The sequence below is a fragment of the Ceratotherium simum genome, chromosome 17 (assembly GCF_057802395.1).
Source record: "Ceratotherium simum simum isolate JZ-2026a chromosome 17, ASM5780239v1, whole genome shotgun sequence".
Classification (NCBI taxonomy): domain Eukaryota; kingdom Metazoa; phylum Chordata; class Mammalia; order Perissodactyla; family Rhinocerotidae; genus Ceratotherium; species Ceratotherium simum.
Genome location: NC_141916.1, coordinates 27,971,860 through 27,995,334, shown reverse-complemented (window position 1 = coordinate 27,995,334; position 23,475 = coordinate 27,971,860). Strand labels below are relative to the sequence as shown.

The 23,475-nt window shown below is 37.3% G+C and overlaps 1 protein-coding gene across 1 annotated transcript in view; it reads right to left on the bottom strand.

The window, feature by feature from the left end:
• SLC2A13 (solute carrier family 2 member 13) overlaps positions 1 to 23,475 on the bottom strand; it is a 339,913-nt gene that overhangs the window by 81,588 nt on the left and 234,850 nt on the right. The window contains exons 5-6 of the mRNA XM_004441151.3: positions 22,477 to 22,640; positions 15,696 to 15,816 (exon numbers count right to left, since the gene is read on the bottom strand). Coding sequence (XP_004441208.1) covers positions 15,696 to 15,816; positions 22,477 to 22,640 — 285 coding nt within the window. The remainder of the gene's footprint in view (positions 1 to 15,695; positions 15,817 to 22,476; positions 22,641 to 23,475) is intronic.

The window sequence follows — 23,475 nt, the reverse complement described above, 5'->3', positions numbered from 1 at the left end:
TAAGGTGGTAAACTGTTCCTTTGTGACTCTTCCTTATAGGGTAACCATGCAGTTAAGCTTCTTTTTTTAGTGCTACAATTTCTGTTGCTCCAATTTCTCTCTGACAGGATAATTACCAAGTTTATCTTTCTTGGAGTCTCACAGATTCATGTTTATTTGAGTTTCATTTATGTGTAAATTTCTTAGCTTTTTCTAGTGTATGTTCAATTTGTTGCTTTCATCTTTTAATACTTTAATCTTCAAAGACCTTGTAGATCCTAAGTTACTTTCAGAATTATATGGCCATCCTCCTCTTTTTTTTTCCTGGTTAGATTTCAAGGGTCTACTGATTTTTTTTTTAACGTTTCCTCAGAGGGGTATTATGTTTCCTTCTGTTTTTATTATTAGTATATATAATTTTACTGTAGTTCTGCAGTTTAAAATCTTTAGATTCTTGTGTCTTTCCCCATCTTCCTTGCTAACTCAATTCATTTTTTTTTTATTTATTTATTTTTTTGTGAGGAAGATCAGCCCTGGGCTAACATCCATGCTAATCCGCCTCTCTTTGCTGAAGAAGACTGGCTCTGAGCTAACATCTATTGCCAATCCTCCTCCTTTTTTCTTCTTTTTTCCCCAAAGCCCCAGTAGATAGTTGTATGTCACAGCTGCACATTCTTCTAGTTGCTGTATGTGGGACGCGGCCTCAGCATGGCCGGAGAAGCAGTGCGTCGGTGTGCGCCAGGGACCGAACCCAGGTCGCCAGTAGTGGAGCACGCACTTAACCACTAAGCCACAGGGCCGGCCAGATAACTCAATTCAAATTGAGTTTATCAGAACAAAACAGGCAAGTGCTGAAAGCCAAATGCAAGAATCCAATCAAATGGAAATGAAGCATTATCAGAGCATCTCCAGGCTTGACAAGCAGTTTGCAGTGTACTGCAAGGGACTTATTTGAGAACCTTCAGTTAGCTGAGGTAGGCATAAGATTGACAAAAAAATCTCTTATTGAATTTCCAGATCAGTTTATGTAATTATTGCAGTTACAGAGGAAAACATACAAGCCAACACCATAGTCATGCTGACACCAGGTCTCAGTACTTGGTTAAATCAGCAAATAAGTACCTTATATAAGACATGATGTTAGTTGCTAGGTATATAAGAAAGAAAGCAGAGAAGAAAAAGAATGAAAGAGAAAAAACATAATTCCTGCTTTCAAGTTACAAATTTCTATTTGGGAAGACAAGCCTTAAAAACTGGGCAGTTAAACAACATTAACAAATAACATTACAAGTCATTCCAGTCACCAAGACCTGACAGCATCCCATCCCTTCACTTGAGGTCTTAACTCTTAAAGGTCTGCTCTTCTATATCTCCACTTTGCTGCCAGGGTGACCTTTGTAAAATCAAATCTGATAATGATAGCCTTGTTAATAGCTTCACATGATTTTTTTTTTTTAATTAGAAAGTTCAAAATCCTTATTACCGGTACACATGGCTTCTTATAATTTAAAGATTTTATTTATTCAGTTTTTCCCCCCAAAGCCCCAGTAGATAGTTGTATGTCATAGGTTCACATCCTTCTAGTTGCTGTACGTGGGACTCGGCCTCGCGTTGGACGGAGAAGTGGTGCCTCGGGGCGCTCCCGGGATCCGAACCCGGGCCGCCAGCATCAGAGCGCGCGCACTTAACCGCTAAGCCACGGAGCCGGCCCGCTTCTTATAATTTAAATTGTCAACAGGCACTTCAAGTTTATTGCTCACCATTTCCTACCTTTATTTAGAGCTCATCCCATGTTTCCCGAATGGAAGTATAGGCAGCATCTATTTTCTGAAAATTTGCCTGGAATTCAATGTCTGAAAGTGTGAGAGCCATCTGCCGACAGGGGAACCACCACGGGAGCCTTCCCTGGGAACCAGGGGCACTGATCCAGTGTCATCTTTCCAGAGGCCTCTATCCCACTGCCTGAGGGATGGGAAGGACGGTTGGAAAGCCCCTGCTCTTTACACTTCTGAACTAGCCCATGACAGACATCTGGAGCAGGGCTATGGAAAGGGTGTTGGGGGGTTGGGGGGTGGGGCGAGTCTCTATCCCTCCCAGCCACCACAGCAGAGGCCACCATGGGGCCGGGGCCTTGGCTGCTCTCCTCCACAAACTCAAGTGACTCCTGGTGAAGTTGGCCACATGCCCACCTGTCTAACAGAGGCAGGGGATGGGAGGGTGATCAGGCCAGGCCACGGGAATGGATGCTCACTGGTGATGCTGACCGTGACTGGCAAGCAACTTCCCTCTGCTTGGAAAAGGGAGAAAGACCAAGGGACAGGAGACAGTTTTAGACCCTCGGAATTGGAGAACCGATGCAGCTCTGCTGAGCACAGCGTAGAACGCTCAGGCCCTTCTTTCAAGGCCTAGCCTTTTCTCTTCCTGCCAGTACCCCCACAGCAGAGCTTAGAATTACTGCTCTCAGGTCATCTCCAAAAAGTTAGGTGTATAAGGCACATAGTTTAATGAAAGGAAAATATAGATTCTGTGAAATCGAGTATCTGAAACTAGAGAATATCCTGTACTTGTAGTTTCTAGAAAATATTAAGCTTCCTCTCGCTTTTGTATACATGCTATTCCCTCTGTCTGGAATGCTGTCTTTCCCTGCTGTGGTCCAACTCCAACCAGTTCCTTTCTTTGGGAAGGAAGCTTGCTTTGCCCAGCTTTGGGAAACCTTCCATAATATCCTAAGAGTCAATGGATTTGGCAATGGGTAGTTACTGGAACCAAAAAGGAGTTATTACTTTAAAACATAATTAGATGAATGGCTCTTTAAAATACTGAGTTCCTGGGGCTAGCCCCGTGGCTGAGCGGTTAAGTGCACGTGCTCCACTACTGGCGGCCCGGGTTCGATCCCGGGCATTGTACACCGACACACCGTTTGTCCGGCCATGCTGAGGCTGCGTCCCACATACAGCAACTAGAAGGATGTGCAACTATGACACACAACTATCTACTGGGGCTTTGGGGAGAAAAAGGGGAAAAAAAAAAAAAAAGGAGGAGGATTGGCAATAGATGTTAGCTCAGGGCCAGTCTTCCTCAGCAAAAAAAAGAGGAGGATTAGGATGGATGTTAGCTCAGGGCTGATCTTCCTCACAAAAATAAATAAATAAATAAATAAAATAAAATAAAATACTGAGTTCCTCTATTGCCCTAGATTCAACAATCTAAGTATGAAGTAAAATAAGGTATCCTATAGATATTAATAGAATAGATATAAAAAGTATAGCACTCTAAATCCTCCTGTAATTCTTCCACAGTTGAACTGACCATGGCACTTTGCTACCACTTTGGTACACACATTGGAATTCCAAGTAAAAAAAAGCAGGAATACTAATTTAGCATGTTTAGATTTCTGAAGTTTATTCTTATCATATATAGCAAGCCAAAACACACACACACACACACCCCTATATAATATGAAAGATGAAAATAAAGTTAACAGGGGTTGGCCCAGTAGCGTAGCAGTTAAGTTCACGCGCTCCACTTCAGCAGCCCAGGGTTTGTGGGTTTGTATCCTGGGCAAGGACCTACATATCGCTCATCAAGCCATGCTGTGGTGGCATCCCACATACAAAGTAGAGGAAAATTGGCACAGATATTAGCTCAGGGACAATCTTCCTGAAGCATAAAAGAGGAAGATTCGTAATGAATCTTAGCTCAGGGCCAATCTTCCTCACCAAAAAAAAATAATAATAAGAATAATAAAAATAATATAAAGTTAACAAAGAATTATATCTGTGTCATCATTAGTACATGCTAATTGTCAAGAATTTACACATTCATTTATGTTTTTCATCCATAGTACAATACACAATTGTATAGCATATATGAATAAAGATAATACACATTCTTCTGGAATTTGATTACAGGGGCCAATATTTGTTGTTTTGGGGGGTGAATTACTATCTTCAATTTCAGATGTTTATTATTTTACACTAAACTTTTGTGAAGATATCTACTGACATAATCACATATCAATCTTAGAATGATAAAAATGAAAAATCAGGAAGAGCTAAATATTTAGGCCCTACAAAGTTAAACATTTATATAAATACTAATCAATTAAAATAAGATTTCCTTTGTTTTCAAAATGGATGAATTAGAAAATGCTAATAAGTTCTCTCTATGAAACAACTTTTATTCCTGATTTGATAAGACTAATCAGCATGGATTTCTGATATAAAAGTCAAAATCAAAGAAAAGAAAGGAGAATAAGAAGCTTAAAAAATTAACTTCTGGGGGCCGACCCGGTGGCGCAAGCGGTTAAGTGCGCGCGCTCCGCTGCGGCGGCCCGGGGTTCGCTGGTTCGGATCCCGGGCGCGCACCGACACACTGCTTGGCAAGTCATGCTGTGGTGGCGTCCCATATAAAGTGGAGGAAGATGGGCACAGATGTTAGCCCAGGGCCGTCTTCCTCAGCAAAAAAAGAGGAGGATTGGCGGATGTTAGCACAGGGCTGATCTCCTCACAAAAAAAAAAAAAAAAAAATTAACTTCTGACCCTCAAATGGGCTACTGGCAATGACTTTATGAAATTGATAATTATAATAATGAGCAGCACATTTTTTTTTACGTCTTGGAGGTTAGAGACTTTATTAATCTACCTGCAAGTTGGTCCTAATGTACAATATCATTTCAAAAAAATTTGTTCTATAATGAAATTATCATAGAACTGACATAATCATCAATGCTAATTGCCAAGGCATAACAGGTTTCCACAAAAACTAGTAACTATGCTATATAGATGCACATGAAGAAAAACACCAGCTACACTAGATATATCAAATGAAAAGCAGGGGAATGAAGAACGGATTTGTATCATCAGCTACCTAATAATATAGTGTACTTAAGACATGTGGAGCTTTGAGTCATTGATCACTGAAAATTAAGTACTCTTACACAGTTTAAAATAAATTTTCAACATTTACCTTCCAAAAATGATGGAATCATGTATTTCACTGTGTCAAGAATCAAAAAGAATGATATTCTTTACTCTTGTGTTAAAATATAGATTATAGGCAACTGTGTAAAAGCATCTTTCTCTTCCACAAACGCAAATTTCTCTGAGGATGGGAACAATGTCTCACACGTCTTTCATCCTGTCATCTCAAAACAATGGGATGCTGGGAGATGTTAGGGAATCCATTTGCAATTACAGGGGGAAGCACAGTATAGAAAGGAGTATGTGGGTTCGGGTAAGGTAAGATGGGTAAAGGGTTATTAATTATCTGATACTACTCACTACAAAGTTTGTATAAAATAAGTAACTCAGTAAATAATAGTGTTCTGCTCAGACATTAAGTCCCATGGGTTAATGTTTTCATGGGAAATAACTTAGTCCATGGGGATCTCTGGAATTGTTCTGGAATATTCTAGTCAAATTTCCCTTTATGGGCCTAACGCCCTCTTAACGTATACCATACAAACTGTGACTAATCAGCTGCTCCTGAGTAAGTCAGACTAAAATTCACATGTACTTTCCAGAGTGCAACAAACAAAACTTAAAATGTTACACAATTCCTATGAAAAATCTGTGTCAAGAAATTATTGTCTTGCTCAATGTTTTGGTGCTGCTTTAGAGAAAAAAGGGGACTGTTCCACTGAGTGTGCCTCAAAGACGATAACAGACCTACGGCTGACCAAGGCCACTGCCCATCATTTTTTTGTAGGAGGTAATAAAAAGGGTCTGACTATCTTGCCCACTTGAAGCAGTTGCCTATTTATGAGCACAAAGAATGGCACTGAGTTATAGGCAACTGCCTCTGTGTCTACTGTGCTCCCTCTGTGGGGGTCCAGAACTAGACATACTTTTAGGAAAACAAATCTCACCTTGCCAGCACAAGGCTGAATGAGTGTGAGTGATAGCTAAATGTTGGTTGGCATTATCTTGGAAAAAGAACAATGGTTACAGTACAGTCTCTCTATGACTGGTTTCCTGGTCAGTGTCCTAAAACTTCTAAGTTATTTCTTTTTAAAAATAAATGAAAGTAAATAAAAAAAAAAATCAACAGTAAGCCTAGAAGAATGGAGGGAGTCATCTCCAATTTTGACAAGGTCCTAAGGTCCTAAATCTTCAGGGATTTATAAAGCTGGTTCTTATACTTCTAAGCTAGGCACCATGTTCTTTTCATAAATGATTCTTCTAGAAGTCAGTAAGGGCTTTATTCGGGCCACTATAGCATGGTGTTTAATTAAGGTATCTTCTATTTTGCCAGGATCAGAGTTGCTGAGAAGGTAAAGTGATTGGAAGTGATTTTAAAGAAAATAGCTTTGTAATCTAGATTTGTTTAGGAATCTGTGCATGAACCCAGCACCTCATCTCTGTTACATCATGAACCTTGGCTAGTGAACATCTCTGAAAGAGTTTTAATGCCAGTTCAATTAAATGGCACATTTAGCGGGGGTAGAATTTCTTAAGGGTGTCTCTGGTTTTAGCAATTTCCATCATTTGGTACTTGATTTTCAGGGAGTGCTTTGTTAAATAAAAACTGGCACTTAAATATGTGGAACTTAAAACTCTTCCTTTCGTTTCTTGGGTAATTGATACTTAGATCTCTTTAGAATACTACTCAAAGAATCTATAATATTGACACATATTCAAAGAAAGGCCATTAGTTTGACTACAGGAGGTAGTGGTGGAGAGAACAAAGTTACATCACTCTAGGCAAGTCACATAAACTCTCTCCGAGCCTTATTTTCTTATCCATAGAATTAGATAATAATAGCATCTTCCTCTTAGGGAAGTTTAAGGATGAGATAATATCCAGTGATGTCTGCATACAGTAAGGAATTAATTAACAGAAACTATTAATATTTCAAAATAAAAAGCATGCTTGGAATTATGGTCCATCTATCTTCCTAGGTTTATCACCTGGAGTTGCTTAACCCCCAGTGAATATCCATAAAACTGACCTGCCCCCACCTTTTCCTTCATTCTTTCCCTTTAACATTTACCCAGTCTACTCCTAATCGTATCTCCAATGATAGCTTTGTCCTCAAGCATGGTGATAGCATGCAACAACTTCAGACTCTTCTTATCTCTCTCCAGAGCTGCCAGTCTTCTTCCTCCAATATATATCCCAACATTCACGCAGAAAACTCTTCATAGAGCTCAGATTTGATCATGTTACTCCTCTGCCTGATGCTGTTGAACGGTTTCCCTCTACCACCATCTTGATCTAGCATATAAGGCCCTGCCTTTCCTTCTGCTCAGTACCCCTTTCTCCAGCAGTATCAACTTTATAATTCCCTGAAGAGCAAATCTGTTTCAATGTCTCTGTCTTTGCACAGGTTGCTCTCACGCCCTGGGAGGCTTCTCCACTTTCACTGGTCTGAGAAACTCCTGTTCACCCTTGAAGAATTAGATCAAGTTCACTCCTGTGTGAGGTGTTCTTATCATCGGGCCAATAAACTTAGATGAGAAAAAAATTACATCTGTATTTCATTAACCTTTTACTGAAATTTAGCATTTCCTTCAATTATGAATGTAGGCGATAAACTGACAACAATAGAAATCACATATTTTCATATCCCATTATAGTAGTGGCAGAAATCTCAAAATACCATTTATATTCAGCATACTTTGAAACTATGGTATTAGCCCTGCAGCTAGATCTGTTATCTTAAGAAGTACATACATTACTATATAACAAGTTTATTTAAAAAATATTTAGGCAACCAGATTTCAATATAATTGATTTCCTTTGTACTCCTATATAATTTATTTTATGCAGGTAAAAATATTACTCCAAAAAGGGGTCCAGAATAATGTTGAGGTTAAGAACTCTGATGTCTGAAGCCTTCTGTGATGGCCCCAGGAGAAGTGAATTATGCCAGGGCATGCTCTGATACATCTATCAGCCTTTATCACACTACTTTGCAATTATTTATCTGTATCTTTCTCCCTCCTAGCTGTGAGCTCCATGTGGAATAAGGCTTCTTTTTTACCTCTAATCTCAATATCCCCTGACCTACAACAGCTCTCAAAAATGTTTATTAAAAAAATGAACTGACTAAAAATGTGTATAAATGTTTTTTCTAAAGTGCTGTATTCTTCGATTTGCTAAACTGTAGAATCACACAACAATCAATTGCTGATTGTCTGCTTCTAAAACTAGGTTGTTTAGGTTACGTGCTTTGATTTTTCTAGTTTTTTAATTTATTCACCATATAACCTGGATGTTATAATCCAAGAGGCATGTGTTATACCATCTTGTTTCGTTACTTATTAATATTAGGAAAATACTCTTTTGTTATTACCGTGCAACAATCTAAAAAATTCACTGAAGCATTACCTGAACAACTTGTGACTTGTTGCATGCCCAGAGTTCTTCATGCCTAAATTGCTATGTCTGCTAGCAGGCCTACAAAAGGTATCACTAATCATGCTCTACCATGACTACAAGTAAAGGCGAAGCACTCTGAAGAAGCAAAGGCTTGGAAGCTTCCTAAATCATCAACTCTTTTACAGCAGCAAAGCGTTGCCTAATTTTCTAGCACATCTAAGGTCTAGGATAAAATTACACTAAAAACTTCCTAGTCAGCATCATCTACCTTCTTCTTTCAAAACCATCCATCCATGCACTCATCCAACCACCCAGCCAACTAAAATAATATTTTCCAAAGTTACTTTCATTCAAGAGATTTTTTTAATCAGGTTGCTATGCTTTGTTTAAAAAAAATAAAATAAAAAGGTTGGTCCACAGCAATAGGTATTTTTTCAACGTCTCAGACAGGGAAAACATAGCAGGGGCTATGTAACATGCTTTTACAATGCGATGGAAAATACTTCAGTTTAACAAACCAAAATGTTTAAATGTTACTACTTAAAAGCTGCATTCATCATTCGTTCAATATCATGATTTACAAGAAGGTGATCTTTAATTTATTTAAACAGAGTACAGTTAAGTTTTTTAGAAATCTTATTTAGTACTTATTTTATCTATAAAGTTTTCTTGGCCTTTATTATAAGGAAGTACACCAGTGGTTATGATAATAGTTCACTGCTATCATGGTACTGAATAATATATTCCTTCTGTTTATACAGAACAAAATAGGGATGATATTCTAAAGTGGGTTGACTTGAAATATGAGCAAAACTCCAGGTTGATTATATTTATTCATTGCAATGACCAGAATTTGAGAATGAGACTGCAGGTCCTTATGGGTTATCAGAGATACACGCTTTTCCCTTTACCTTTTTGTGTGACTTCAGACCTAAATAGATAAGTTCAGAACAGCTTTTCTCAAAAGTCTTTTGAGTTCAGGGAGGAATGAAAATGGCATTTCAAATAAGAGTATAAGTGACAGCAATAGTAAGTATTGCTCTTATTATGTGTCTACTGTATTTAACTGGAAAGCAAGGGAGAGGGTCTCCAGATTTATACCCCTGAAATTGTGTTTCTAAGAAGTGAACTACAGTGAGGTTCAGATCCCCAGACTCCTCTCACCTGAGTGCTATCTTAAGCGTGTATAAAGCATTTGTTCTTGTATGTCAACCAACCAATCACCCAGCTCTGTCACTCTCTCCCACAAAATATCTCTTGAGTCTTCTATCTCCACTGCCACTGTCACGGTTGCATTAATTTCTTCTTGTCTAAGCTACTAAGTTCCTTTAACTGATCTCCCTTCATCACCCTTTGTTGCTCTCTAATTAATTCTCTACTCTGCAGTCAGAGTAATCTTTTAAAAATACTAATCTGATTATGTCATTCTCATCTTATCACCACGTAAAGGCTTCTCAGTATTCTAAGATGATGTCCAAAATTCTCACAGTTTATGAGATCCCAGCATGGTCTGTCACCGGCCTGCCACCCAGTCTATCTTTGTGCCATTCTCTTGTTGCTTGCTATGACCCAGCCTCATTGGTAAGTTCCTTGAAGAAGCCGTACTCCTTTGCTTAAGGCCTGTACACATGATGTTCCCTCTTCCTGGAATTCTCTTCCCCCACTCTTTGCACACCTGAACTAGAGTCCTCCTTTTTGTCTTTCAGGCTTCCTAAGAAGTACTTCTTGACTGTGGAAACAGAGTTTGAGTATGGGATGTTGCCATTATGAGGGCTTTTCAGGTCCCTGGCCAAAAGCTCAGGCATCAAATAAAGGTCATGAAGAACTCAATGAATACACCCCATAAGTAGCCAACTTCCTCCAAGAATCTCTTCCACCATCCTCCTATCCACATGTCAAATTCAGCACTGGGTATTTAAGTGCTAGAAAAAGATATGTGAAATTATTTGGAGATAAAGGAACATGATACGGTTCTGTGGGCTTTTTGTTTCAACTCTCATTTTCCCTTTCAACCAATTTATGTACATTTATCTTCATCTGAAATAGTTCTGTGGATATGATTCAACAGATATATTTTTTCTGTTTTATTAATATTAATAGTTTTATTAATATTAACCTCAAGGCATATTAGCCTGTACTATCAGACCAAAAAAATTAAAATAGGTTAATTTTAAAGGAACTCAGTGAGCAGAAAAACAAAATTCAACAAAAATGGAAAGTTTCATTCACAGTATAACACTATATTCATTGTCAAGTTGCTAAGAATTACTGGAAACAAACACATTATCAGTCAGCAGGATGCCAAATATTAGAAAAAAAAAATAGGGGCTAACAGGGTTTCCACACAATCCTAAGGTTGCATAAAAGTTTTATGATTGAATTTAATAGTCTTATAGTGCCAATGCCAATGATGTGTGCGAAATCACACAAGGTTGTCAAAAGGGGAAGAAAAGCGTAGTAAATGCAAAATTACATTTATTGTAAATGAACTTTGAAGGGACTAGTTTTAAGAAACTATACAGAGGTCTACAGATGAAGCAACAGTTTGTCAACTTGGATGTTTGGAACTTTATCTGGAGAGGAAAACATGAAATCACCACTCTATAGAAAAAGAATCACATTGATTATTTTTGAACTCTTGGTTTAATAAGAAGAAGCAAAAAGAGAAATGAAAGGAAGCTGGCAGTTAAAAAAAAAATTGAAGCATTATGGTAGTGGTTCTTAATGGAGGAGCATTTCTAATCTACTCTCCACTGTCCTGGTGAGGCAGATCTGTGGGAATGAGGGATGGGTAGCTTTAAATACCTCCTCAGATGATTCTAGGTAAGACTCTCAATTGAGAAATATTAATAGGGAAAAAAAAACCAGTGAATTAGAGGCACAGTCCCATTTGTCAATTCCTACTAAAATACAGTAATTGCCTCATCCAATCACCCCATTTCATTTGCATGATCTATTCTACCTGGTTGCTCATAGTTAATCAATTACTTATTTTTAATTCCTGTTGGTTTTTGTCTCTTAAATATATGTAGACTCTGCCTACCTGTTTATCTCCAATATCACCACCTTAGTCCAGGCAACTATCATCTCTCTCATAGACAACTCTAATAACCAGTCTCCCTACATCAACATGTGCCCTCTGTGCACCCTCATCCTCAGAGAGAAAGTTTAGAACAGAAAATCTGGTCAAGTCACTACCTTGCTTAAAATTCCTCAATGTGTTCATGTTCCTGGACTAAAGATCATGACCTCTGAGGTTCTGCTTGATCTGGCTCTGGCTTACCTTACCAGCCTTCTTCTCTTATTCTTCTCTAACCCATCAGCCTTCTCAGTTCCTTGCACTTGCCAAGTTCCTTACTGCCTTGCCCAGTCTTTGTACCATTGTGGTCTTTTGTAAAGAAACACCTTTGCTGTTTCTTCTGCCTGGCACACTCCTCTCCCCCTTTCGGAGCTCAGTTCAATCATCCTATCCGCAAGGGAGTCTTCTCCAAAGATGGGAAAGACTTCTACCCGTCATCCCAATGTCATCTCCTATTATAGGCTTTATTAATTTTAACAATGAATATAATATTTATTGAGTGCTTACTATGTGCCAAGCACTTTTACGTGCTTTTCATATATTAATTCATTTTTACTATAATCCTATGAGTAGGTGCTCCATAACTATTTTTAACTGAATGCATGAATGAATGAGATGAGATGAAAACCCCAGGACAAGGGTAATTTGCGATTCTACAATTGTTTTTTTTTTTTTTTTAAAGATTTTATTTATTTATTTATTTTTCCCCCCAAAGCCCCAGTAGATAGTTGTATGTCATAGCTGCACATCCTTCTAGTTGCTGTACGTGGGATGTGGCCTCAGCATGGCCGGAGAAGCGGTGCGTCGGTGCACGCCCGGGATCCGAACCCGGGCCGCCAGCAGCGGAGCGCGTACACTTAATCGCTAAGCCACAGGGCCTACAATTGTTTACTTTAGGAAATATCTGTCTACTTTGAAAGGTTGTATGGTAGTGATTTGCATATACTAAGATTACACTTATAAATAAAAAAAAATCAAGGATTTGAGGGCAGTGTTACCTAGGAAAGGTTTCAATCCTCAAAGCTTGGGTAGCTCTCATAAAGAAAATATGTTTAATTGGACACAAAAGGGATAGTACATTAGTAATTTGAGAACGTGGAGCTGAGGGCCATATTAAGAGCATGTATATTCTTATACAGATATATGATTCAGATGATACCCACACTAGAGTTATTTCTCCTAGCCACAGCTGGCACCCTGTGACAGTTTTTATTCAGGTGGCTGTACATTTTCTATAGCAACTTGCATCTGTCTTTATCTTTGTACAGTTTTATCTGCTAAAAAGCAGGTCTGAAAGATGTTCTTTAATTCATTCAGTTCACAAAAATCTAACCAGGCTTTGGAATAAAATATCGTCAATTAAAAAATTAAAATATTCTAAAAAGGGGAAGTTCTCATTGGAAATTATTTAGGATAGTCAATATCTTGGATCCAAAGTCTTTAGTGAGCCCCAACCTACAATATTTTTGGCCCTAACCTACAACACGCCTGCTACACAATCAATATTTCTTGAATTAAAATAAAGAAGAACCATTGTTCTTGAACCATTCCCTTTCTCTTCTACTCTACTCTAGTCAGAATGGATTACATACTGATGACTATAGTCTAAAGATTTCTGTAAGTGGAAGTGCTGAGTTAGTGGGGAAAGGCATTTAACCTTTATTGGGCAGAACTACATTACTTTCCCCAAATGGAGAAACACTTACATGCCTAACAATAGTATACAATGTTCTTAAGACATATATTAAACCAACTCCCTTTTTAAATATTTTATTTGCTCAATTTTCCTATATGGATCATTCCACAGGGAAAGCATACTACCTACATTTACTGCATGAACATTACTCATTCTAAGGTACTACAAACAGCACTTTTTCATGCTTATCTTAATGAAAGGGGAAACATGCATGGATAGTTTTAACAAGAAAATTAGTAAGGGGACTGCAGGCATATTTTATAACATTACTCAGACTATAAACACATACTGTCAAACTCCCACAAAGCCTAATATGTTACTTGAAAGAAGGCACACAATAAATAATTGTTTTGCATAATCATTGACTTTCAAAGGACATCTAAAATTTGGTTCTGTTTTCAAAAATTGCTATTTTTTTTTTTTTTTGTGAGGAAGATCAGCCCTGCGCTAACACCCATGCCAACCCTCCTCTTTTTGCTGAGGAAGACTGGCCCTGAGCTAACATCTATTGCCAATCCTCCTCCTTTAATTTTTCCCCTTTTTCTCCCCAAAGCCCCAGTAGATAGTTGTCTGTCATAGTTGCACGTCCTTCTAGTTGCTGTATATGGGACGCTGCCTCAGCACGGCTGGACAAGCAGTGCGTTGGTGTGCACCCAGGATCTGAACCTGGGCCACCAGTAGCGGAGCGTGCGCATTTAACAGCTAAGCCACGGGGCCGGCCCCCCATTTTTTTTGATAAAAATAAAATTAGACTGTGCCACTTCTCTCACTCCATCACATTTTATATTGAAATATTAGGTAGGTGATGATAATTTAGAAGGATCAGGAGGATTAATAGACTGATGATCATAAATTGCTGTGCAATGAGCTACACTAGCACAATAAATATTTTTATTTCAACTTTAAAAGTAGATGTCAGCAAGGGGTGAAGGGAGACGTGTATATGGTGATTGACAAACAATAATCTACAACCAAAATTTCACAATGTTATAAACTATTAAAACATCAATTAAAAAAAAAGTAGATATCAGGAAGACTAATTCATTATGCAAATCACTAAAAACTTAGTCATACCTTTCCTGTGTCAAAAGTTCATAAAACTTTTTTTTTCATACTCTCTGGCTGACTTTCTGCCTTCAGCTGACCTGACAGTGTATCAGTCTTATTCTGAATCTAAATTGCTAAATCAGACATCAGATCTAAAGAGTATTCTATGTTGCTCAAACAGTAATTTTTTAAATAATTTCTTAGAGGTAACTGTGTTAAAAACATTTTACTTAAAATATCCATCAAGAAAAACAAAAGTAGAGCATGCAGAATTCTGGCAATAGCTTTATCATCTTTCTAGCAGTTGAGGTGGGACATCCAAAGAAAGTAAAGATCACGTCATTCAGAAATAGTCTATCCTAAGGTTAACTTCTTTTATTAAGACATCTTTAAGTCTTCCTTAAGATAAAGACTATAAAAAAATCAGTAGGCCGATAAATAAATAAACTCATTAGTAAGAGAAAGGAGGAGCTATAACCTTTCATTTCCAAAGACAAGTGGATATCACAATTTGGGACCAGGAAGGCATAATAATATATATATATATTCCTCATTGTTGGAATGAGAAGCCACCATAAATACAAGCTCAATAAGAAGCTCCAAGTAGAATTTAGTGTATCAATGTAATGTTTTAATTTCATATAGAAGTATCTGACTAAAAATTAATAAATCATTTACCCATTATTAATAAATTAATTAATAAGATAATTTACCCATTGATTTCAGACTTGTGTCCATCTAGTTGAGGCTGAAGGAATATAATTTTTTGTTTTTAAAGCTAGGTCTTAGTCTAGCCATGTTTTAAAGGGATTTCTAGCCTTTTCAACCACTAAAATGAAGTAAAAAACTTCGAAACTCTGCTGCCAAATATATTAATTGGTCTGTTGAATCATGAAATCCTTAATTAATTCATTTGCACATTCTTTAGTCCATCTGTCTGCCCATTCATCCATTTCTCCATCCATCTAGCACACAGTGTGTACACCATTAGAGCTAACAAGCTCTAAAACCTACAGCTGGCCATTAGAAGACATTTCACTCTCTTCCACCACCTCTTTCCACTTTCTAATCCTCTGGAAGAACTCTAGCAGTGAGAGGAAACTTTCTTTTCTGCTTAAATGAATGAGAGGATACCTATGGAACTCACTGAAGAGTAACTGTTAGAATATCCAGATGAGAATCAACTATATTAGACATGTACCTCATGGAAAAGTTTAATTACAGATGAAAGTTATTTATTTCACCTGGAATGTAGATGTCTTTGAGGTGTATACGATCTAAAATAGTTTTACAGCATTCCTGCTTAGATTCTGTATCACTCCCTACTCTTAATTTCCACAGAAACATCACCAAAATTATGTAACAACTCACTTTTCCTTAAGCACTTTCACTCTCATGTCTTGGAAACACTGTTCCTTTCTCTAGTGGTCCCTCTGCACAACCTTTTCGCAGTTTCTTACTCATAACATAAAGCAGCTCCTACTCATCTCTCAAATTTTAGAAAAGTTAAAAGCAAATAAAAAAAGTTACCGGAGTTAGGTTAAGAAAGAGATCATAACAAAATCTTACCTGTATCTTGTGCAAGTAGCATTCTGACCTGACGGAGCTATTGGGTTAAAAGTGATGGGTGGGGAAACCTGGGCTGATAGCAGAAATCCCAAAGCAAGAATAATGAGTGCTACAGTGGTACCTAAAAAAGAGAAAATAAAAAGTCTTACATCAGAGAATAGTTGACAACATTCTTCCAAAGCAGACTGGGATTGGCAAGACATATCTCTGAAAAATACCTTGATCTATCTTCACTGGATTAAAAAAAATGCTCATAATATATATACACAAATTATCAGAAAAACTCACTAGCACATTCATTGTGAGTCATGACAAGAGTGAGATTCAAAGCAAATACATTTGCTAGCCAAGCAGTAGATTGGTAATGATTTCCAAAAAGAAACCCAACCTTGCATTGCTGACAGTCTCAAAATCAATTAACATAACCAACATTGTTGAGTGCCTAACACGTCAGGAAGTACAAAATGCAACAGATTTACACCAAGTCTTCCCTTCATTGCTAAGAAAATTGTTCTAATGGCATTTGATCACGTAAGACCCAAATCAGTAAACTAAAATGTAACAAACTAAATATTTCAAAAGCAGTTGAAAGAGCATTTCTTACTAAAGAGTAGCTTTTGTTTCTGGAAGACTTTAAGATGCCAGAAATGCTATAACACTCTATGGTCATGCTCCGCATAATGACATTTCGGTAAATGACATACAGTATATATGACGGTGGTCCCATAAGATTAGTACCATATAGCCTAGATGGGTAGTAGGGTTGGGGTCGGGGTCAGGGTCAGGGGTCGGGTTAGAGTTTATGTGAGTACACTTTATGATGATCGCACAATGATGAAATCGCCTAATGCTTTTCTCAGAATGTATCCCAGTTGTGAAGTGACACATGACTGTGTTCATTTGTCTTTCTTATTGGTACTTGGAAGTGGAATATTTGTCTTTGATTTTAAGGTACAGGAATGGTGACTATGTATATTACTGAAAAGGCTCATTTTTGAGTCCCAGAGAGACATCCTGATGGTAAATAAGAAAGTTTTCAAATTTCTGACTATTGTTCCAGCCATCGTGATGATAAACAAAAAGCGTCACGGGAAGAAAGAAGAAAGAAAATATGGCTGCATTAATTTGTACAATGTATTTGCATGGGGCAATATGTTTAAAATATGGAATTTAGGGAGGTTATTTATGGAAAGTTTTTAGTAGTTAAACTGGAAGGTAATGTAAGATATAACTGAAAATATTATTAAAAGAATGGATAAAAGAAGAACTTTGGGAAGAACTGTGGAAGTGCAATGGATTATACAACAGTTGAGGTGTTTGTGTTTAAGATGGAGGGGACGTGTCAAGTCTAGCTTTGCTGTTTCTTGACTCTGTGATCTTGGTCAAAGCACATGATCTTTCCAAAATTCAATTTTCTCTACTATAAAATGGGGCTTTGTGAAAATATTCACCTTGCAGAACTGTAGTGAATTTTAAATATCATAATGTATTTGAAAGATTTTTGTAATGCTGTAATGCTATAAAACATTAGTTATTGTACTATCATTACCATTAGCAGAAGCAGCAGCATACTTTCAAAATTGTAGGAAAAAGTTCAAGGAAGGGGAGGCTTGAAGGGAAGATCAGAAGTCTATTTTGCCATACTAGGCCAAAAAAGTCATGAACCTAAAATCAGTTTCTTTTCTCCTTGTTGGCTTAAAATTCAAACCAGAAATAGCAATAGTTTGAGGCATTATTGTTCTCAAAAGACTATCAAGACCTGAATTGGGAAACAGAAAAGAGGTCTGCCTCTCAGGAAGAGAGCAGATATATTAGGTCTGTTCTGTAAATCATCCCTCTCTCCTCAAACAAAACAAAACAAACCAAACCATGAATTTTACTATTAATCTGTCTATCAAAGAACCTGGGTCTCTAAAGATTTTCCCAAATTACTTCCATAGCATATTGTCATGGGACAGTTAAGATTTTTTTCCAACCACGAAACTTTGATACTTTAAGATGTGAAGGAAACATGATACTCTTCTTTCATAACACTTATTAAGGAACCTGGCTCCATGATAAAATGTGAACTCTTAAGATGGTATACCTAGCATGTACTTGCATATGTCCAATTCTAATGCCTGACATACAGCAGATCCTAATAAGTAATGGTTGAATGGATGAACCACAGTACCACAGATTTTTGCAATATTAGCTATTTGTGAAGAAAACAAAACAAAAACTTAAGACTATCCAATTGAGGTCATGGGGTTGTGTGATACACATACCCTAGCTGAGAGTTCTGCAGTATGGACGATATGTTTCTTGCATTCATGTCTAAAAAAGTTCAACCCGCCTGGAAAATATGGGGAGTGGACCATCTGGCTACACAAAATTCCTAAAGAGCTGAAGGTTTACCCTTCTTAAGCACAGATTTATTTTTATTTTAACCTATTTTGGATGGAGATCTTTTAAAAGTCAGTATTATACCCTTACCTTCTTTACTACATCTAGCAGTGTTTCTCCTGGCTTCCTATAGGAAGCAAATGTTCAGGATATACCTCACCTCTGAATCAGAGTCTCTGGGGATCAGATATCTGGGTTTTAAACAGCTGCACAGGTGATTATGATGACCAGACAGGGTAAAAACCCTTATGAGATGATAAATTCCTTAAGGGAAGGGAATGATATCTTACATGACTTTATTTATGGAATAAAATGATCACTTAGTACTGTCATACACTCATATACCTTTAAAACTTAAAACCACTTGAATTACCTATTTCCTTTCATTTAACAAGTTACAGATGTTTTATCAGTCACTTGTTAGTATTCAAAATAATTGTAGTTATTGTCAAATGAATCATGAGTGCCATGTAGATTTGATTCCAACATAGCAAGGCCTTGGATGAAAGGATCTTCTCCGGTGTCCTGGGCAGTTTTGGCACGTTCTTTATATTTCAAGAGAAGAGTCTCTCTTAACCAAGTATACTGTTATATATTGGAATTCTGATATAATTTCCCTAACAAAGGCGTTCTCCACAGGAAGTGAAGTGTGTTGGATAAACAGCATTCTCAAAAATATCTGATGTAATAAGTTACATTAACTACCTGGTGCAGGGCTTAGATTATTAGTAAATACTTAGAAAAAAATAATTTCCCTTCCCATGATTCTAATAGAGCATACTTTGTGTGTGTAAATATTACCTGGAGAACATGTTTAAAGTGCATGTGCTCCAGACCCCACCTCCAGAGATTCTAACTTAGCAGATCTGGGGTAGGGCCCAAGAATCCACATTTTAAAATTAGTACCCCCTGCGTAATTCTGATGGAGACAGCCTGTAGGTGATGTTTTCAGAAATATTCCACTACCAAAATATCTGGCAGAAATAACCCCGTGTTTCTGGCTTTCTGATTTATAAGCAATAAAGCTACACAGATATAAACTTTCTTCTATTAAAAGAATCAAGAGGTTGTCATTAAATTTGTAATATTTACAAGAAAGACCAGTTCTCTGAGCAAGCTTTGAAAATATTAAAAGTCAGAACACCACAAAATGTCCTACATTTAAAATTATTCAGGGACTATATATTTTATATTTCTTTGTATAAAGGGTTTCTTTGTCCAGGCCTAGCTAAATATAGTTTATTTGTAGTAATTTTTAAAGAATGAATACCTATTCAAAAAGTTATTTTGATATAAGTTTTCCCACTATTTTTAACCCAATGTAAGAAAATAAATCATAATAAAAACACAAAGTAGGGAACAAAACTGAATCAAAGGTTTAAAAATTCCAGGCTAATTTAAGAAATTTTAAATAGAACAGTGTTATAATACTTAGCACTATTAGAATATCAAGTATATACCTACATACGAATGAATAAAACAAAATATTCAAATAAAAATATGAGTAACCCAGAATCAATTGGTATCGGAAAGTGAGATAAACATCTATTGCGTGGGTCACAATGGAGTAACAGTAATACACTAACAAGGTTGTTTAGCGGTAAGTTTTCTTCTGAAGGTGTACACTTCCATTGGTCATTATGTTCTAGTGGGACCTATTTCATCACAGTTAAAAACCAGAACTGCAGAAAGAGGACTATTTACATCTATATGTACAAGTAAAAGAGGAGATCTGTGACACGAAACCAGGCCTTCTACCTCCTAAACCCCTGAAATATCTACGTCATCACTTTAATTGGCCACATCACAAGGAAAATCAGATGCCTACTTGATGGAAGATCTCTCAAGCTGGAGGCATCACTGTATGGTATTGGTAGTGGACGGAGCTGGGGTGTTGGTGGTTTTGGCCGAAAAGAGAACAAGAGAGGAAAGAAAAGTACCTACAGGTTGCTCATAAGAAGCAGTCCCTGAAATCTCTTGGTCATTCCCCCCAAATAATTGTCTTAATACTCTTAATAGTCAGGGATGGGCTCTGGAAATCCTTGGGGCAGAGGACCTAAATTGAGAGGTGAAACAAGACATCAGCTAGAGGAGTTCAGGAAAGTTCCTGGATTCTGATGATGAAAGTTGATTTCACATTACAGTTAAAATAACAAAGAATCACTCTTTGGCAGTAATTAAAGAGTGACAGCTAAAATGCTATGACAGCTAAAATGCTCTGGCACTTTACTATCTGTGTCAGGCAGTGTTTTAAATGATATACATATATAAATGTATTTAGTTCTCATTACAACCCTATGAAGAAAGGACTATAATTAATCCCTATTTACACATGAGGAAGCAGAACCTTGCTCACACAATTCAAACCCAAACAGTCTGGCTCTATCTAGAATGTCTCAAAATTCTGCAGAACTGATGAGAAATTGTCTCCTTGGAATACAACAAACGAAGGGACAGACACTGCTAGAAAAAATGTTTTCCTCAGATCTCAAAATCAGCAGTTTCCCTAGATCTCAAAAGCCAAATCCCAAACTTGAGAAGACCTGAAATTCCATTTAAAAAATAGACCTCTTGAGGTAGTAATATACTGAGGCCCTGCTGAAAAGGAAAGGTATCCACTTAAAAAATTTTAAAGCGGCTATTACCTCTTCTTAGAGCTGACCTGAATCTCAGGGGTCAGCAAATCCAATTTCCAACCAACTGGAGGAATTTATTTTTAGCATATCACTACCCGAAGGTCATCTATCATTTTTTTGAGAGTTTACCATTCTAATGAAACAGCCCAATTCATTGTTGGGTAGCTCTAAATATTAGGAATATTTTTCTTATACTAAGTAAAAATCTATGTCCTCATGACATCTACCATCTGCTAGAAAAGATATTTACGAGGTGTCCCTTGAGTCTTTTTTCCAGGCTAAACACTTCTTGTTCCTTCAACAGGTGTATGAATGTATGGTTTTTAAACTCTCACTTGTCCCTCACCTTTCCTCACTTACCCTCCTGCCTCCCTATAAATCTTGGCTGTTGCAATTATCTTTGCCTCTTAATTAATCAGACAATCTTCCCCTCAGTGTGGATACTGCAGCTCGGCTTCCATTATTGTACTCAAGGGCTTCTGCTGCTCAGGCAGGAACAGAGGGTAGAAGAATTCCACTCTTCCTTCTGGAGTAAAGGGTGGGAGAGAGTATACATTCTTTTTTTTTTTTTTTTGGTGAGGAGATCAGCCCTGTGCTAACATCTGCCAATCCTCCTCTTCTTTTTTGCTGAGGAAGACTGGCCCTGGGCCAACATCCGTGCCCATCTTCCTCCACTTTACATGGGATGCCGCCACAGCACGGCTTGCCAAGCAGTGCGTCAGTACGTGCCCAGGATCCGAACCGGCGAACCCCGGGCCACCGCAGTGGAGCGTGCGCACTTAACTGCTTGCACCACCGGGCTGGCCCCCGAGAATATACATTCTTAATAACTGAGTATGAAACTCAGAATGTATTTTCTCATCAGAATCTGGGACAAATGCCTCAAACAGTTCTATTAGATCAATCTTTTAGGTATAATTTGGTTAAAACAGAATTTAGTTAATGCTAGCCTGGAAACTTTACACTTTAATGGAAAAATGTATTCTTACTCTAAATAAACTTATACAGGAGCTATTAAAGGACAGCTAACCGATAACTAGGAATCTGCTTGTATATTTGAAAAAGATGAGAAAATTATATGATGTAACCATGTGAAGACAATGGTGAAAATGTGTCTCATTTGGTCCAGTGAAACAGCCCTTGTGTTACAGAGAAATAATGAACGAAATGGGCAGAATTTAAAGACAAAACATACTTGAAAGTGAGAAAGGTTTTGTCTTATTTAGCTATCATAGAAAATATACTTAACCAATCAGAATTTACCCTACAATTTAGGCCTAGTTCAAACACAAAGAGTCTGTCCTTGCTTTGTGAAGAAATTACATGGTTCTAATGTTCCACTGTCGAAAGAGCTTGGAAAAAAATACTCCAAATTTACTCCCATATTATTCAAAAGTTAAAAATAAAACATATGTTAAAAAGTGAGTTTATGAATACCAAGTTTTTCAATCAAGAAAGAACAAAAAATGATTACTCTTTTCACTTTTGTACCTTTGAGAAGAACTCAAAATAATAACAGCAAAATGTTAACCTCAGTAGACTGAAATTGTTTTTACAATTATTGGTTTTAGACAATTCTAGTTTCTAGTTACATATCACAACATTCATTAAGTTCTTTTTCAAAAACTTTTTGTCTAGAGGAACTCTATTATTTGGCTAAGAAAACTATATAAGAAATGGTATTGGTATTGCATTTTGGAAGGTAAACTTGTCATCATTAGAGAAAAGTTTATAATTAAATTCTTCATCCAGGCACCTACCTGCTAAACTACCGAAGGTAAGCTTTCTGCGGCCCACTTTCTCAACAAGCCAGACTCCCACGAGTGTGAAAATGAAATTTGTGAAGGCTGTAACTGAAGCCAGCCATATTGCAAGTCTATCATCTTCAACACCGGACATCTGCAGAATGGTTGCACTGTAGTACCTGCAAGGCAAGAATAAAACAATCATTGCTGATAGTTATTTATAGAAACAGAGTTATTCATATAGAAAAATACCCAGCTGACCTAAAAAAGACCACAAATGGCTGCAGTAGTAACATCAAGCTGACATGGGAATTCATGCAAACTGTTTAAGGGATCATGATAGAGAGATTTGTGTTCAGATAAACTTATTTTGAACTTTGTATCATCAAGAAAAGACACTCAAACAAGTGGACAGAGAGCTGAAGTCTTCAAAAGTGAAATGTAAGCCACAACTAGGGAGAGTGGCAACTAGTAGTTTCACTAAAACTATCACGGACAAGCTTCAAGTCCATGGAATGAATTAGAAGTTATCATACACTGTGAATTTACATACTTAAAAGAATAAAGAGACTCGCTGCTTATAATAAGGAAAGTGAGATATAATGGCAGAAATCTGGTGCAAGTAAGGAATCTCTTCAAAGAAGACACAAGGAGTAAGAATGTGTCAATTTATCTGGCATCCTGTAAGGAGATGAGAAACTGACATGATGTACAGGAGAATGGTTTTGTGGTTTCTAGAAAAGCGTACTCTGTGGTGAGGTAAGTCTCTAGCACAATCTGCATGTTTAGGTTCTCTAGACTCATTTTGTTCTAAATGAATTCACTGGAGACTGGCTCTTAAAAAACCATAATGCCAATTTGTTGATGCACAATGGGAGATATGTCTGGTACATTTAAGGAAGACAGGTTTCTCACAGGACATTTCTTTCTCGGTGAAAATATCAGTAGCTGTATCAGAAGATTACTTTAAAGCTGCCCTTCAAATAAAGAAAGCAAATAAATCACCTACCAAAT